Source organism: Mycteria americana, chromosome 10 (genome assembly GCF_035582795.1).
Source record: "Mycteria americana isolate JAX WOST 10 ecotype Jacksonville Zoo and Gardens chromosome 10, USCA_MyAme_1.0, whole genome shotgun sequence".
Taxonomy (NCBI): domain Eukaryota; kingdom Metazoa; phylum Chordata; class Aves; order Ciconiiformes; family Ciconiidae; genus Mycteria; species Mycteria americana.
The window spans coordinates 9,298,827-9,317,099 of record NC_134374.1 but is presented as its reverse complement, the minus strand read 5'-3'; the positions used below and the strand labels follow the sequence as shown (position 1 = coordinate 9,317,099).

General features: G+C 45.8%; 1 protein-coding gene across 2 annotated transcripts in view; it reads left to right on the top strand.

Annotated features, from left to right (window-relative positions):
- The window catches only part of CAPN6 (calpain 6), a 69,728-nt gene extending 63,480 nt beyond the window's left edge, over positions 1–6,248 (top strand). For both annotated transcript variants that reach the window (XM_075513180.1, XM_075513179.1), the window contains exons 13-14: positions 949–1,085; positions 2,720–6,248. In XM_075513180.1, the coding sequence (XP_075369295.1) occupies positions 949–1,085; positions 2,720–2,902 (320 nt within the window). In that variant the 3' untranslated portion in view covers positions 2,903–6,248. The remainder of the gene's footprint in view (positions 1–948; positions 1,086–2,719) is intronic.
- Positions 6,249–18,273: the final 12,025 nt, after the last annotated feature.

The window sequence follows — 18,273 nt, the reverse complement described above, 5'->3', positions numbered from 1 at the left end:
TATCAACATTTACAACAAAGTAAAAATGTTCAGTGTAAAAACAACAAAGCATTTCTAGAATGTTGAATAAACTCAGTGGGTTATGTATGATTAAAGTGTAGTTTAAAACATTAACTAGGACTTATAATAGATACAAACGCATTGTGATAACATAAATTTTAAAATTACATCGATCCAAGCGATAGAACCGAAGAAATTGTCTCAGGTTCATGGGAATGAAATGAGCAACTGGGGAGGATTTGCTTTGACAGTTTCCCACAGAAAACTTTGTTGAAACCAGTGCACTCCTACAAAATGTTTTTGCATTTTTACAATATTTTACTTTCTGGAAGAGAAACTGCTTCTTGAAAACTACCTCCGAGCAGTAATACTCATATCAGAATACAGTAGACAGCACTTTCAAGCTAAGCAGTCTAAGGGCGGGCACTGAGATGTGCATTCAATGATCTAAAAGCAGTTCTCTGGAGTTCCTGTCCTTGCCCTCCACAGGAATTGTGGATGATGAACCGTTTTTACCTTCCATTTTGGCCCAGGCACCCAGAACTACGTATCAGCTTGCGTAGGCACAGATGCATTTTGGCTCTCACATCTAGAGCAGTGTCGGGGAGCTTAGAGTGTCACTTTGAAGACTTTGTGTTAGATGAGCCAGGAGGATGTACAGCAAGGGAATGTGGAAAGATCGCAATCCCAGTCTAGGAGTGAGCTGTTTTCACAGCAAATGGTGCTTGGTTTCTAGCTCTGAGCATCCAGTTGTTACAAGAATGAGGTATTTCACCTCTGCTGGTGATGGGCAGCTGGCAGCGGATGTGGCGTGCTCTGGTGCCCTGTTCCTGTGCTCAGTAGCAGTGGTGCTGCCAGGCGCAGGAGGAGATTGCTTCTGCTGGGTTTCTGGGCAGGTCTCAGCTGCCATTCTGTGTCCTAAGAGCTGTACTGCTGATTGCGTTTTAGGAGCAGATCCCTATGTGCTTATTAAGTGTGAGAACCAAAACATGCGCTCCCCTGTCCAACGTGATACGACCAGTGCCATCTTCAACACACAAGTGATTTTCTACAGAAGGAACATCGACAGTCCTATCATTGTCCAGGTGAGATGAGCCACGCAGGGTGGGCTGCTAAAGGCAGGCAGGGGAACACAACAGCATGTCTGGGCTTGATGTATGCTAACTCTACCTTCATATGGCTGATACCCAGGATAGAAGCGTGAGAACCTCTGCTCCCCTTACTGGGCTGTGCCTGGAGCTGTTCAGCTGTTCTGCTGATTCTGTAGTCTAGGTCTCTTCCATAAAACAGCAACTGATGACACTTAGGGATCAGAAGGCATATTTCATTCCAAGGCTTTGGAGGAATTTACAGAATTACCTTTTGCGTCATTTGGTACCTGACGAAACAGAGACAAAGAAAAGCCAAGTGTTGTCCAGAGTCAGTGTTTGAAATAAAACCAAAGCTAAGGCTACTATTAAGAAGTTTTTTACCTTGAATTCTAGTCCTGTGGGTACTAGATCACACTGTTTACCTCAGCACTAGTTGGAGAAACAGAGCTTGGTATTTAGATGAGGGCAGTCCAGGAAAACTTTGGGAGAGTGGAACGGCTTTTCAGTTTGATACACACAGTTTAGTATTAGACAAATACTAAGGACTGTGTCTTCTTCATCAGTGCAGGGAGATGTTACAATGAATCTGTGAATCAATTAACTGTGGCACGTAACCAGAAATTGAAATAGCTTTATAGCACTGTGTTGGAAGAAGAGACACATTTCTGACTTTTCGCTGCCTAATGCAGTACTGGTACATAGTACTCCTGAGCCATATAGTACTCCTTTGAACTAATAGGTTCATATTATAGGTAAATATTATATAAATAGATATAATGTATATAATTATAATTATATAATATATTATTATATAAATAAATATATAAATATATAAATATTTTAAATAGAAGGAGGATGATAGCAGTGTTACCCCACAAACCACAGACTGTAGTTATGGAGGGAACTGATACAATAACTGATGGAACATGGTCTGTGTTCTTGGCATGTACAGGACTGCCTAATCCTTAGTAAAGATCTGATTGACACATGGGACCTCACCCCATCTCTCTACAGTCTGCAGCTCAAACATTTTGACTTTTCCAGGATAACTGAAAGTTAGATACTAACCAGCTTCACAGACCAAACAAAGACTGGCATGTGAGACTAGCAGCAAAACCCACTGTTAATACCATTTCGGTTGCTGCTTGCTATATGCCCAACCCCATCCTGAGTAGTGACAAAGGACATGTCCAAGGACTCCAGAACTACTGCTGTCCCTTGCTCTAGCAGTGTGGACCTTGCTCTAGCACAGTCAGAGGAAAAGCACTGAAGACACTGCAGAGGTGAGCACAAGCAGGCAGAGTAGCACAGACAGGCTGATTGCATGTAGGTTTTTACTGCTGATGAGCTCAAACAGGTAATTTTTATTCCTCTTCTAGGCAGGCTGTAACCTAGAAAGCAAAAAGCTGCATTTAGCTCCTTATTTGCATAGTCTATGTAAATGAGCATGCAAATCCAGAATCTCCCACATGCTCTCTAGACAATTAGCTAAATTTAGATGTATGCCCCCTCCTCACTGCTTTTTCAAGGGGTTAATGGGGATGACCCTCCTCCAGCACAACCTTTTTAGGTGGAGTGTGAGAGAAGCACTGCTTCAGCTGGGTTTATTTCTGTTCCCTTGTCTCTAGGTCTGGAACAGCAACGTCTTGTGTGACCAGTTCCTCGGCCAGGCAGTGCTGGCAGCTTCACCCAGTGACCCCAGAGAACAGCAGACTCTGCAGCTCCGAGGGAGAGGCAGCCGAGAAGCAGCCGAGGTGCCAGGTCACATCACTGTCACGGTTTTTTCTAGCGATGACCTCGTGGAGCTATGAATACCAAAGCCCCGCAGAGCCAGACAGAGCTGTCACCTCACAGCAGGGGGGCTTGTCTGTGCTTTCTGTGTGAATGACTTGGGAGCAAAGGTTGCACATAACCATAATCGCTTTAAAAAGAAAAAGCCCTCTAACTCTCCACATTATCATGGATAATGGGGAGAGAGGCTTTTAAAGAGGGAAAAATACGTATTTATACATATATATCTTCGTGATACAGCAAATACAGTAGAAGAGGGGCCAAATTAAATGTTAGCAGATAGGCTCATTAAGATGTGACCATCTTCCCCAGCAGCATCTTTCAGGAGCTCTCGGCACGTAAGCTGGAAGCACACGTGACTCTTCTCACAGGTTCTCAGCACATCGTCATCTGTTCTCAGCAGCAGGACTGGGTGCAGCCAGGAATGGCTACATCTCCCTGGTCACGTACCAGCAGGTTGGTGGGGTGGCAAGCACAAGGTGGATTCGCATGGCTTAGTCCTTGTTCACTGCCAGGCTGTATTTGGGAGGGGGATTTTTTTTAAGCTTTGATTGGAATTTTTTTCCCCATATAGGTATATAAAATTATTGATGAATTTCATTGTTATTGCTACAGATCAGATGTTTGTGTTCCTTGGTGAAAATAGCATTACTCAAGGAGTTCAGTCATAGGTCGTAGCCTTAAGACCAGGCACGCTACGGCAACATTAAAATAGAAGGGCAGGTCTTGCAGTGCCTATTTGAACACCACAGCAAATAAGAGCTTTACCCACATAAAGGCTCTCAGATTGACCTTCTTATTCTTCTGTTCTCCACCTCAAGCTGATGACTCACAAGTTGATATCTGTGACCAAGAGAAGGGCACCTCACAATTCAGCTGTGGTTTTGCTCAGAGGACAAATTCAGTAATGGGAGCCTCCTTGCTAAGGAGGCTTTGTTTAATCCACGTGATGCTAAAAATGGAATAACACTCCTTTTGCTTCATTAGATGTGATGGGTAGCACCAGAGTGAAAGAGGACATTAGCTCATGACACGGATGGGTTTGTAAAACAAAGATGCTGCGCCCTGGCAGGTATTAGGTTTCACTCTTGAAATTTTGCATTGGTTTATTGCTGACAGAGCTGACGTCTTTGATGAAGTTTAACTTGGGTATAATGGAGGACAGGCAGGGTTTCCTCATAGCAGACATTTCTGTGTTGTCAAGCTGTGCAGTGATTCTGGCAGTGTAGGAGGCTCCCTGTGTTAGACCTCTCGGAAATTGATTTTATATGGTTGCAAATTCTGGTCTTGAAAGTGAAGCTAAAGGATGACTATTCTGCCTTTTGTACAGCCAGGAAATTTGGATTTCTGTGTACCTCGTAACCACTTCGGCCATTTTGTGCAATTTTTGTAATTTATAAAATGGCCCTCAGTAGAGTTAATGTTTTCACAAAAGGTTGTGAAGTCTCCTCAGGGCTCCAAAAGGATCATTGCTGTGGTAGGAAAAAGCTTTCTCTGATATGTTTGAGATGGAATGTAAGGCTACGAATGATATTATACTGCCACAGCTTAGTTGCATGTACCAAGCACCTAAGTCCAGCTCTCTTTTTAAATAGCTTGGGCTCAAGCCATTTTGCACGCAGAGCATTTGTCAGATGTGAACTACACGTGGCTGACAGCCCCGCAGGCAAGTGTAATTCTTCTCTGTAAACTCATGGCTTCAGAGCTGCTTACGCGCAGATATGTGTATAAACTGCAATTTTTTTTTAACAAAAGCATGAACTTTCTCATACAGACCAGAGCTCAGGCAAGCCACACAGGGAACTGCAACTCAGTCTGGGCCTGTCCTAGCCCTGCACTAAGACCTGTTTGCCTCGCTTTTCCTCACACACTATTTTATGCCATGGTAGCTGCTTCTCAGCAGCGGGGCACGAGGGGTGACTGCAGCCCGTTGGCACGCCTTCACCAAACGGGCAGAGAGCACCATGCTGGTGTTCCAGCATGGTTAAAGGCCCGCACTGCAATTCGTAGGGCAGCAAGGTGTGCAGGAGAGCACGCTGAGGCAGAGCAGAACAGGTCATGTCATATAACTCCCTTTTCAGACAGACTTTTCTCCAGGGGCTGTTCTGTATGAGACGGGTGCAGTAAGGAGAGGTTGGCTTGGCCAGCTGATTGATTTGGGTCAGTGTTTAGCCTGAAGAAGGTTCGTCTCAGAGATAGCACCCAGCATGGCCAGGCTGCTTTCCCTTCTGCGGACTGAGGCAGCCGGCAAAAGACCGGAGGCTCATGCCTCCCTACCCCAGTATTTGCCTGATCCGAGAGCTTGCCTGAGCTCATGGAGGGCACAAAGCCATCTCGCCTCCTAGCTGGAGGAGAATCCCTTGGCTGTCTCCTTTGAGCCTCGCAGCCCTGGCCTCCAGCTCCCAGCACCACCACCCCATTTCAGCATCTGCGTAAGTGTTGTCCCCAGCGTCAGTGGGGCAGAGAGAGCTTGCCCAGCAGTTCTTTGTCATGTACAGCCTGACAAAGAGCGAAGTCAGGGTGGAGTGTATAAAGGTGATGATTTTTAGGCCTTGATAATTATGTCAGCTCAAGACATTCCCACAGTTTGACCCCGTGGCATGGGGACACGGGGCCCTTGAACACCGGTGCTGGCCAGCCTGGAAATGGAGCTCTGTTGCTCTCTCAGTGTTGTCCTGAGGGTATCGCAGCCCAGTGCTGGTAGCTGTGGGAGGCTCAGGCATGCTGAGACCAAGCAGAATGTCTGCACCTCTGCATTTATTCATTTTTGGAAGTAGTTGGAGCAGACATGATTTGCCCATCAGCAGGAGCTGATCCAAGCTGGGAACACGACTGGCTGTGCTGATTTACAGAGGCTTCTGGCTTCTCCTCCCACCCAGGCACGTGGGAGATGGGAGCAATCCCAGGTGAAGCCAAGGCACCAGCAGGTTGGAAGGGGCTTGCACTGCTGCCTGCTCCCTGCAAGAGAGGGGGAGCAGAGGGGCAGAGCCCACTGCTCTGCGGCTCTTTCTCCGGTTGTACATCTTGCCATGCACTGAAAGCAAAGCCAGCTCCATGGGTTTTTGGCTTACAGGGAAGGTAGATGTGCTATGTTTGAGATAAGAGGTTTGCCTTTTCAGACAGACACAGGAATTTAAGATCAAATGTCACCAGAGCTGGGCAGTATTTTTTAACAGTTAATGATAATTTGTGGGAAAATGAAGGGATTTTTTTGTGGGGGGACTGCATTTATGTACATACTTGAGCAACCTTCAGCAGAGAGTTTTGCCCCCAAAAAATTAAAACAGAGGTAAATAGTTGGAAAATGTTTGATTTTAATCTTTCTTTACTTTTCAATATGAAATGACCTAAATAAAAGGTTAACAAAAAAATAAACGTGTTCAGTAATTTCTGAAATGAAACAGTTGGTTTCAGATAAAAGAAATCGTTCTGGGATGACCCCCAAATTACATTTTTCTTATTGAACAAGCTCAAAAATGTATCATCTCAGCTGTTTACTGAACAGTTCTCCCCCCTGCCTGCCTTTTACTTCACAACTGCTCCCCACTTTCCCCCGATGAGTTCCCAGCTCATCGCGGTCGCCATCGTACTGTAGCCTTCCTTGCTGTCCCTCACCCTGGGGAAGACCAAGCCCCAGGTCTGGGGACTCATCCTGTCCCTGGCTGCACAACAGCAGCCTCTCAGCAGTCCTGTCAGATTTTACGGTGTAATTCAGACCCACTTGCCAGCCCTCGGCCCCAGGCAGAGTGCTATTTATATTGTTTACTTAAAATGCTATTTATTTAAGTGAAGCCCAGTTTTTGTCCTCACTGCTGTGTTCCCATTCCCTTTCCCTCCTCCCTCCACCAGGATGAGCTTTGTGAATCGTCGTGCCTCTCCCCCGTTAGGCTTAGCCTGACGCTTATTCTTCTCCTCTGGCACACCAGACCAGTCACCTCTGCAGGGAGTACCGGACTGCCTTTGCTGAGCACAGCGCACAGCAGCGCTGTTGGGGCTACCAGAGCTCCACTCCACCCATATTTTTGCTGTTTGTCTCAACTAAATCCTCACTGTTTCGAATTCTCACTCTAGTTGGCTGCAGGATGGATAGATAGCCTGACTCCCGCAGCATCATCTACTGGTTGGGGTGCAGAGGATGGTCCCAGATGTTAACGGTGAGCAGCCACAGCTGTAGCTTCCAGCCAGCATTTGTGAGTGTTACCGTCTCCTGCATTTTCTGGGGAAAACAACCGACTGTCGCTACTGCTAGGTCAGTACTGCCAGGTCAGTACTGCCGGTATCGGCTGTGAGCTATGAAGGCTGAAGGTCTTTTCTACTCCAAAGGAGTCAGCACTGGGCCTGGCAGGTGCTGGGCTAGGAGCCCCAGCCCGTACCTTTGCATTTCTCCTCCCCCTCCCTGGGGGGGACCCCGTGAGGGGAGGCGTCAGGTGCCGCGCAGAGGTCGGTCCCCGACCCACGGCCCCTGCGCAGGGCGGGCGGCTGCGCAGCTCGTTCCGCGTCGCGCGGCGGGGCCTGCTGCCCACCGGCCCTCGCTGCCGAGCTGTAAGCGCACGCGTTCCCCAGCTGCCGGCTCCGCCCGTCGAGGGCCCAGCCCGCTCCCGCTGCCGCCCGAGCGCCGCGGGGCGCTGGGGCCGGGGCGGGCGGGCCGGGCGGGACGCCGCTGCCGTGAGCGCCCGCCGCCGCTGGGGGGCGCCCGCGCCCCGCTCCCGCTGCCGCCGCCGGCCCTGGCAGGAGGGGGCGGCCGCCATCTTTCCCCGGCGGCCTGGCGGGGGGCGCGGGAGGGGCCGCGGGCGCGGGGCGGCGGGAAGGGGTGCGGGGCACGGCCGTGGGGCGGCGGGGAGGGTGCGGGGCACGGCCGTGGGGCGGAGAGGGTGCGGGGCACGGCCGTGGGGCGGCGGGGAGGGTGCGGGGCACGGCCGTGGCGGGAGAGGGCTGGAGCGGTACCTCGGGGCTCGGGGAGCCCGCTCTGTGGCGGTGCGACACTCTCCTTCCCCCTCATGTATTTTATATACGTGTGTGTAAAACACACGTACACGGATCTGAGTGATCGCTGACTCTTCTGCGACAACGTGTCTACGTGTGTGTGTGTGTGTGTGTATATATACATAATATAGATAGCGTGTGTTATACTGGTAGAATTTTTTTTTATTTTATTTTTTATATGTATGTGGCTAGAGAGAATTATGTGAAGGGCTCTGTGTGTGCGCATGTATATGAGGATGCGTACGCACGTATAAACTACATAGTACATAATTTATAGAAGATACCATACATTATACTATACACTATATTTGTAATATATAGTGTGTAACATTTATAGAAGAGTCTCTGTGTATATAAAATATATAAAAATAGGCAGCATATGATACAGATGGCTAGAGAGAAGGAACGTTATTTAAGTGTCTGTATATGTGTATGCACATATACATGTATGTATTCTATATTGTAGCTAGAGTGTATGTTACACAGTTATATAAGGGTCTTTTTGTAGAAGGGTCTAGCTCTTTTATATGCTTTTGTATATACATATATATAACATGCATGGATAGTGAGCGAGAAAGTGTTACTAGTTATGTAAGTTGCTCGCATGCTCGTTCCTATAGATATAAAAAATATATTAACAGACATACATAGCTATAGCTACATATATAGCTGTATTAAAAATATATGGATGGATAGAGATTGTTTTATAATGGTTTCTATATACATACATAGAATATAGAGCTACGTATTTGTATGGGAGCTGTCTATCTGTGTATAGCTAGATATACATAAAATATTTTCATATACATATCTAAACCTATCTATGTATAAAATGGAGTTACATAGTTATAGAAGGGTGTCTCCCCCCATATATAGGGTGTGTGTATATATAAAAATATTTTTAGTATATTAAATATTTTAATATATATTTTGTTTTTATATTTTTAATATATATAAGGCTAGAGAGAATTACATGAAGGGCTCTGTGTGTGCACATGTGTATGCGCATGCATACACACACATGTATAAAATACGTAGTACATAATTTATAGAAGATACCATAGATTATACTGTACACTGTATTATATATAACATTATACTATACACTGTATTTTTTTATATATATATATATGTAGTGTGTAACATTTATAGAAGGGCCTGTATGTATATATAAAAAGATATACTATATAATATATAGATGGCTAAGAGGGGAGCATTATGTAAGGGGCTATGGCTCGAGAGAGTGATATGGGGGGTTTTGCATGTGAGTGGGTGCACACGCACACACACACACACACACAAAATATATATACTATGTAATGAGAGCGCGCGCCAGGGTGAGAGTGTATGTTAGCTACTTATATGGCTGTCTTTAGTGGGCATGTGTATTCATATACATACTATAATGTCTATGGCTAGTGAGAGATAGCGTTCCATGGTTATAGCAGGGTCTCTCTCTCTCTCATACGACCCCCCCATATAATACGTACATGCATACAGAGTGGAGTCCTTCCTGTAGCTATAGAACACTTTCATTCTGGCTACTGGCTTATGTTAAGAGTGTGTGTGTGCTCACGCGTGTGTGCTTGCACACCTTCCCCGCCCCCGTCTCTGTCTCGCTTGACAGCTATATACAGTATAGAGTACATGTATGTCTACAGCGCTACAACACACTCGCTATCTATAAATATAATTATATAGTCATGTGTGTGTATTTTATACAGTTGCATACACCCCCCCCCCCATATAACGCTCCCTCGGTCGCTTTAGCAATCTTTATATTATATACATGTTTTGTAACTATTTATATATGTGTAATATGTAGTATGTTATGTAGTTATGTAAGTGCCTCTATATGTATATACATCTAATACATAAAAACATATGTCGATGGAGAGAGAATTATAGTTACAGAAGGGTCTCGCTGTCTATATAGAGATATTCTAGATATAAAAATATGCCATATATACACAGCGAGCACATAACTATATAACACTGTCTATATACTATATTGCATATTTTATTAATATGTAGGTAGGCTCATATATTAGTAGAGCTATGTATAGCTATACATATCTGTATGGCTATACATATGTGTATATATACATATAGAAATGTATAGCTATATTACACATAGAATTATGGTATAGACTATAGTCTATATAAAGATCATACATACATATCATACATAAAGATAGCAGGAGAGTGTGTTATATAGTCCTAAGGGTCTCACTGTATTTGTGGGTATACATGTAAAATGCATCTATAAATAGATCACTAGGGAGAGAGTATAAGGGTCTCACATATGTGTCTATGTCTGTATATATGTCTATAAAATTATGTAGATATGCTATAACGTAGATAGCTAGAGCATGAGTTTTTTTGTTCAGTTATATAAAGGTCTCACTGTATATCATGTAAAGAAGTGTAAGGCTAGAGTGAGTTATATAGTTGCATAAAGCTCGCTCTGTATATAGACAGACATATATTTAATACATGTATATATTGTATATGTAAAGGGCTAGCGTGTTAGTTACATAAGGGTCTCTCTGTCAGACCCTTTTATAACCATATAGCATGCTTTCTCTGTCTACTTTTATTAGTGTTAGTAGTATTAGATCTATGTTATACACATGCACAGTATAGCTACCAGTACATAATGGCATCACTTTCTTGCCATTTATAATAAATAAATAAATGTGTTTTTTAATATATGGGTGTGTGTATACATATTTTAATGCAGTTATAAAATACATACATTGTGTACTATAGTATATAGAGAGAACTAGAGAGTGTGTTATTTGTTTTGCTCTCTCTGTACTTATACATACGTACAGAGAGCTACTGTTACGTAGTTAGATAAGGGTCTCGTGTGTGTGTGCACATATTTAAAACCACACATATATAAATTGCTGGTTACATAACTGTCTGAGGGGGCAGTACATGTACAGATATACATGAATAGCACACGTAAAGCTAGCTAGGGAGCCTGTGGGTTATACAGTTACATGAGGTGCTTTCTCGTGTGCGCACACGTCTATTTTGTCTCTTCTCCGTGGCCCAGGTGCAGCCCTTTGCTGCATGTGGGCCGTACCCCCGGCAGGGTTTCCCCACGGATGGACTGGTGAGCCCCCCGCGTTTCGCGGAGACGGCCGTCCGGCCTTTCCCGCCTCAGCCGCGCAGGAGGAACGGCCCAGTGGGAGCCAGCGCTGCTGGAGCCGAGGGAGTGTGGCCGAGCAGGAGGGGACCCGCACCGGACGCTGCAACAGTGAGAGCTGGGGCTGGGCTGGAGGAGGCATTTGAGGGGGGCCCGGAGGTCGGGCAGCCTCAGCAGAGCTCAGGACTGGTGGCAGCCAGTAGCTGGAACACCACCAGGACACGAACCGTGTGTGAATGGGAGACGGGACCTGGCACGGAGGCCAGGCTGCGGTACGATGGAGCAGGGGCGCATACCTTCACCTACCCAGGGGGCTGGAGCCCCCATTTCCCCCCGCTTCCACCACTGTTGGCAGATAAGAGTGAAACCATGGGAGCTGGAGCATCTGCTCGGCAAGACCGCGGCTATGCAGAAGCACAGCAGGTAGCGATGGACTCCCAGTCCATCCAGTGGAGTCCAGGCTGCCTGCATACCCCTAACTCCGGCATCACTTCACTTCTGTGCAGGCACCCAGGTGATTTTATCACAGCTTTGTGTGAGCGGCAGCACAAGAGCTGAAGTGACTGGTGTTCAATGAGCAGTTTTAAAGATTTCTGGGCAGGAAGTGTGGCGAATCACCGGCTGTGCAACTCTCCGTATTCATCAGGAGGGGGTGTTGTTTTTTTATAAATATGGAACAATGAAGGCGCAGCAGACTGAAGAACCACAGCACGCCGTGCATTTTTGCAAACTGGGAAGCAGTAGAAAGGCAGCCTGTCTGCTTTCACGGACACGAGATAACAAGGAGCCCCAGTAGCAGAGGGTAAAATGGGCTCGTGGCAGGTTAAGTCCCGTTTCATGACACCGTACGCTGGTGGCACAGGACAAAGCCACAAGCACCCACAGCCACACAGATGAAGCCTTTCTGCCTCTGCAGATGTACCTGCACCCAGCCCTGACGCTCCTTTGTCAAACACCACCAGCAAATCCTATAGGAAAAGCTGCAGTCACACAACCCACTGGTATTTATAACTTTTATTTGCAATACTTTAGGTCCAAGTTTCAAACTGCAATATTTTTACACTCAAGACACAGTCATGCACAATCCATATTTCAATTTTCTATTGCTTCAACCACAATTTAAAATAACTTAATATTGGAAACAAAACCCAAAATCTTAAAAAAAAAGGATGCTGAGGTCAGTAAGATGGATCCATGCCATCAGCACATTTACAAAGTAAATAACTTAGTTCTCTTTTTAAAAAGATCAGTTACCTCTTAATCCAAAGTTACAGAAGATTTTTCACTACACATTTGTTTTTTATCTTTTATTCTTTTTATCTTTTTCTTTTTTTCTGTTTTTTCTTTTTTTCTTTTTTTAAACAGATAACACGTCCTAAAAAAGGAATGTACAGCAAAATGAGATACATTTCTGAGAAACAATGAAAATGTAGGCTCCTCCTCTGTTTACTTTTGTCTGGATACCCTGAAGGAAGAAAAAAAAAAAAAATCTAGCAGACACCAGCATAGGTGTAAACTGGTTGCTTCGGACTGAACTGGAGTTTAGCATTGGTTACATCCTGATCCAGTCAAGAGTTGCAGAATTCTTTTGCAGATCTTCCCGAACCGCATGTCCGTATGCACAGCACCTGCAGTGCGGACGCAGCCCCAGTGCACCGGAACGACTCCCAGTTATTCCCCCACTGAATTTGGACTCTGCCCAAGAAGGAGCTGTTCTCTTCACTGGGGGCTACGGTCTCTGCAGTCCTTTGCTACTAGTTCCCATCTAGAGCAGCTCCCCTTCCGCTTGCTTACCTGCTAAGGCAGATACTGGCAGCTTATGAGTCGCACCTGAAGAGCTGAGAGGCTTTTTTTCCCTGTTGCTGTGCTACAGACTGATTTAGCAGCATTGCTTAATGCTAATATAAACAGTGTGACAAAAAAGCAATTGCTTTTGTGCACCTTAAGCTCAAAGGTAAAAAAAATCTCAGCAGAGATGGATGTAAGAGATGTGCATGCTTCATGTTTGCTATGTTGACCACTTCTGACCTGGCTAGCTTCACATGATGGAGAATAAGAACGATGGGCAGCTCCCTTCCACCCACTCAGCTGCGGGACACCTCCGGCCCCTGGTACCCAGGGCATTATCAGCACCCACTTATTAATCAACCCGTTCTGCTGACATTGAAGCCAACAAGCAAATTCTCACTGACTTCAGTGGGAGTAGCAGCAGTGCCGGTATCTGAGCCCTAAGTTTATGGCTGGGCTGGACAAAGGACGCGCACAACACGCAGCAGCAAAAGGACCTGACTTGAAAACCAACAACCTGCCACTATTCCCTCGTATTTGCAATAGCATCACACCAGCCTGAGGCATCTGGGAGCCCTCAATGCCAGCATGGACAGGCCCTGGCCTCTCGGAGGTTACACACAAAAGGGAGGCGGTAACTCCCTCTGCAGACCAAGCTTACAGATTCAAAAGGCCGCTGTAAACAGGCAGTGCAAAGGGCAGAGAAATGAAGATCAAGCACTTCATCTGAGCCAGTTACACTCTTGGTTAGCAGCCACTGAGCACAGGAAGAACAGGGGGTACAGAAAGAGGGGCTACATCAGTCAAGCACAGAGACTGGACAGAGCAAGGCCTGTGAGAGGTAAGATGCTGCTTAACTTCTCTCTTTAGGAAAAAATTTCAAGCCCCTGAAAAGAGTGAAGGACAGCAAGGAGGTGACACGCAATACTGATAGTCTCAGTTCATACACGTCCACCCTCAGTGTTACAGAAGAAATTTGATTAACTGTGTTCTTCTCTGAGTAATCACATTTAGCATTAGCAGCTTAGCACTAGCAGCTGAAGTAGCTGAAGCCTTAGGCTGCCAGAGCTGACAGAGTCAACTTTTTGATAAAAAATAATGCTGCTAACACAGAACGAGCTGAATCCAGAAGACAGAATCATAGAATCGTTTAGGTTGGAAAAGAGCTTTAAGATCATCAAGTCCAACCGTAAACCTAACGCTACCAAGGCCACCACTACACCATGTCCCTAAGCACCACATCTACACGGCTTTTAAATACCTCCAGGGATGGCGACTCAACCACTTCCCTGGGCAGCCTGTTCCAATGCTGGACAACCCTTTGGGTGAAGAAATTTTTCCTAATATCCAACCTAAACCTCCCCTGGCACAACTTGAGGCCATTTCCTCTCATCCTGTCACTTGTTACCTGGGAGAAGAGACCGACCCCACCTCTCTACACCCTCCTTTCAGGCAGTTGTAGAGAGCGATGAGGTCTCCCCTCAGCCTCCTTTTCTCCAGGCTGAACAACCCCAGCTCCCTCAGCCGCTCCCCATCAGCCTTGTGCTCCAGACCCTTCACCAGCTTCGTTGCCCTTCTCTGGACACGCTCCAGCCCCTCAATGTCTCTCTTGTAGTGAGGGGCCCAAAACTGAACACAGTATTCGAGGTGCGGCCTCACCAGTGCCAAGTACAGGGGACGATCACTGCCCTAGTCTTGCTGGCCTAGTTCTGATACAGGCCAGGATGCCATTGGCCTTCTTGGCCACCTGGGCACACTGTGGCTCATATTCAGCCGGCTGTCAACCAACGCCCCCAGGTCCTTTTCCGGCAGATACAAGCGGAATGAAGACAATAAGAACCAAGGAGACAATTCCAAGAGAATGAAGTAACTTCACAGAAGGCCAGCCCAGCAACAGTAAAAACCAGCAAGAAATCAAGAGACCACCAACCAGAATTAAGACTTGGGGTTGGTCTTGGGGATCGGGTGATGGGTGGTATGGGTATAACAGAGGTGTGAACTGGGGTAGGGGTGCCTCTCTGGAGGCACCCAGCTCGAGCTGCTCGAACTAGTAACAGAGGAACTGGAAACCTTCACTCAGACCTCACATTACTCAGCGGGATCCTAGGGTTGGACCCCGTTATGTTGGCCGGTGTGCGACATCTGAGTTGTGATTCAAAGGTGTGTGCGCACGTGCCCAACGGCTCTTCTGACTTGCATTCACGACTGCCAACTCAGGCCGTTGCACCCAGCCGCAGTCCTTTTGGCTTTGTACGTAAACTGGGCAAAGGCAAATGTTGCTAGCAAGCCTCGCAGAAACCGAGTGTGATCCCCAAGCAGCTGTGAACATGGTGCCACGCCATTAAGAGCGGGAGGCATCTGACACACAGATGCTGAAGCTGATGGGTGGTCTGCTGGGACACTGTCCAGTGCAACCACTGCGCTCACAGGTTATTAAAACGATTAGCAGTTTTCCATATTATCAACTTTAATGATATTGCCCCCAGTTTCCTCAGTCAGGGTCAGATTCTAGCAGAACGCAAGTGCTTGCTTGGGAGAATTGCTAAGCAGAGAGAACAACGTTTGCAGGCTCATACCCACAGAGCAGGCCGAAGGGCACCCATGAAGAGCATGTAAGCATCCCTCCTGCTCTTTCCCGGAACACCATTTTTTCTTTTGAGATGGCTCTTGTCACCGAAGGTGCACGCAACCATTGGTAGGCTCTGGCCAGTGATGGTTTATACGCATGATGCACACCTAAGATTACGGCAATCAGCTCTAAACCGCATCCAAAGAGAAGATGTATAAGCAAGATTCTGCAAACTTTGGCCAGAAAAAGAAATTACCCTGTCAGCTCAAGGACAGACACAAGCAAAGAGAAGTTTTAAAGATCCCTGAATTGCAAATCACACTCAAGGAAACCTTGGATGGTTTCTGTTGAAACACAAAGGTTGTCCTTTGCCTAATTCCTGAAAACTGGGGGCTAAAATTAAAGATATTATCTGGTTAGGGGAGAGAGAGGGGGGAAAAAAAACATAGAAAAGTTGAACACTTGTATTTATGGGTCTTCATCAGCTTGCCCCATCACCCAGCACTAAGTTGCTGCACGCCTGCACATGAATGAACAGCAGTCCACCGGGAAGGTGTGTGGTGGCCCACTAACCACTAACTTGATAACATTTAGCAAGGCGAAGCGGGCATTAGTGTGCATGCCCTGGATGTCAAGCAAAGAAACCCTGGCTCCTGTCTTTAATGGCAGGTGTTACAGAGCGCTCTCTGGCTCTTTGCTCGCTGGATTTGCTCACGACTGGACTAAGAAATACATGTTTTTACATGCTCAGTACGAGGAATATTCAGTAGCCACACCAATGACTATATACTGGAAATAACTGCCATACAGACAATAGGGTATGGTGACATTTCCTACAACTAGAGGACAGGAGACAGGTACTTACTTCCCTTCTTGTGGTGACTGGAATGTGCTTCATTTTCAGTGGCAGGACATGGGGGGAGACTGACCAAAAGACCTGCCAAGGTGCAGCCACTGGCCTCAAAGAAACTCAGCACAAACAGCTAAAAAGAAAATACTTGAGTTCATCTGTGTGTAGTGCGAGTCGGCCAACCAGTAGCCAAAGGTGGAGAATAAACACACACATATTTACAAAAGCACTGGACACAAGAAGCGAGAACGCAACCCCGGCCCAAGTTTGTGATCAAACCCCGAGAGCACTGTAAGATCCACCCCCGTGCAGGCTCCCAGGAGTGCATGCAGGAGCTGTATGGAATTTTACGTAGGTATGGTTATTTTTTTTCCTTTTTTTCTTTTTTCTTAAATAAATAAACTTTTCTGTGCTTCTCAAACTTCCCTGACTTTACTGCTGTCATGCTTCTGTCCCAAAACACATTAAAACCACAGCGAGCTATCGGGTCACTTTCACACATCTTCACTGCAGGGATGGGAGTCAAGCTCTGGATAGGGTTCTTTACCGTTTAACAAATTTAAAAATGAAGACAGTTAACCAATCTTTTAAAACCTTGGAATGAAAGTGTTTGAAACCTATTTACGTACGCATTTTGCAGCAGAAACAGCCTATTTCTAATACTTCCAAAAATACATATAACTCATTGCTTAATCTGAGGACAGCAGTCAGAAAACCCGAGATGATTCCAGAGACAGTTCCAGAGATGTTATAGTATTCCTCTCTTTCCTTTCTGCAAGGTCAACGCTATTGTCAATCCCAACACACTACGTGAGCCTGTAAATAACGTACAAGACTTGCCCCTCTCAGGACTGGGGCGGTTTTTTGGGTTTGCCTTTTTTTTTTCCCCTTAATATATTAATACAGCTCTTCCACATTTCTTATCAGAGCTGGGAGGATATAAACGCAGCTGCCATCTGTCAGTGTCTAGTGGCTGAGAATTTAGTGCCAGAGACCGTCCCAAGCACAGAGCCACAGGGATGCTAGAGGTGCGTTTCCCTGCATGTCAGTCGCAGCTGGGCAATTACAGTCCGTGTTGAAAACAGCCACTGGCAGAGATTATTTCTGTTGAATCCAGTCTGCTTCCCGAAAGTCTTTTTAGAAGAAAAATCTCTAGATTTGCTGATGCAAAGAAAAATAAATACAGCATTTAATAAAATAAAAAGTAAGGCCTCTTATTACAGCAGTTGTCTTTAAAAAGCCAGTGCCAACAATATTCTGTATGCTGGGGTATACCCTGATTAAAAAAAAAAGGCTACCATTTAATTTTCCTATTTTTCATATCTGTTATCTTCTGGGAAGTTGTTGTGGGTTTTTTTTGAAGTAGAGATGCTGAAATACTTACAGGTAAAGAAAATAAATAGAGGAAAACCCCATCAAATAGTGTACTCTGTCAACATAAGTATTTATATTGTATGTCCAGCAAACATGTGCCATAAAAAAGTGCTTTCCTTTTAAAGGACGGCTGTCTGTTCCTTTGTGGGTAGGAAAAAATAAAAGCTATACTGGAAACGTCACTTGTTTCTTCACTTCTTACATGGAATACAAACATGTTTCATTCAGATGAATGCTTTACAAATTGAGGGCAGCCCATCTCGAGCCCAAATTATTCTCTTTCTCAAGAAAGTCTCTCCCCCAGATCGATAGCTTGAGCTGACAGAGAAAAATGGGACCTCACAAAAGAAACAGAATCTTTTGTTATTTGGGCATCTGAAAATCAGACCGGTTGTGCTCCCCAGGAAATCAGGAAAGGTTAATTCATACTTAGCTGTGGTAACTCAACGAGCATTACCTCCGTCTGTTGCCTCAGCCAAGGGCACTGGGACGGACAGAGCGAGCAAGGGTAGGTTAGTTGGCAGTATTAATGACAGTTGCAACACAGACTGTAACTAAATAAGAAGCCAAAGCCAAACAAGCTAATAGCCTAATTCAAGAACAGCCCAAGCATCCTTCATTCCTACTGGCAAAACAGGAAGGTGGGTAGTACCTTAAAGGCTACTTAGCC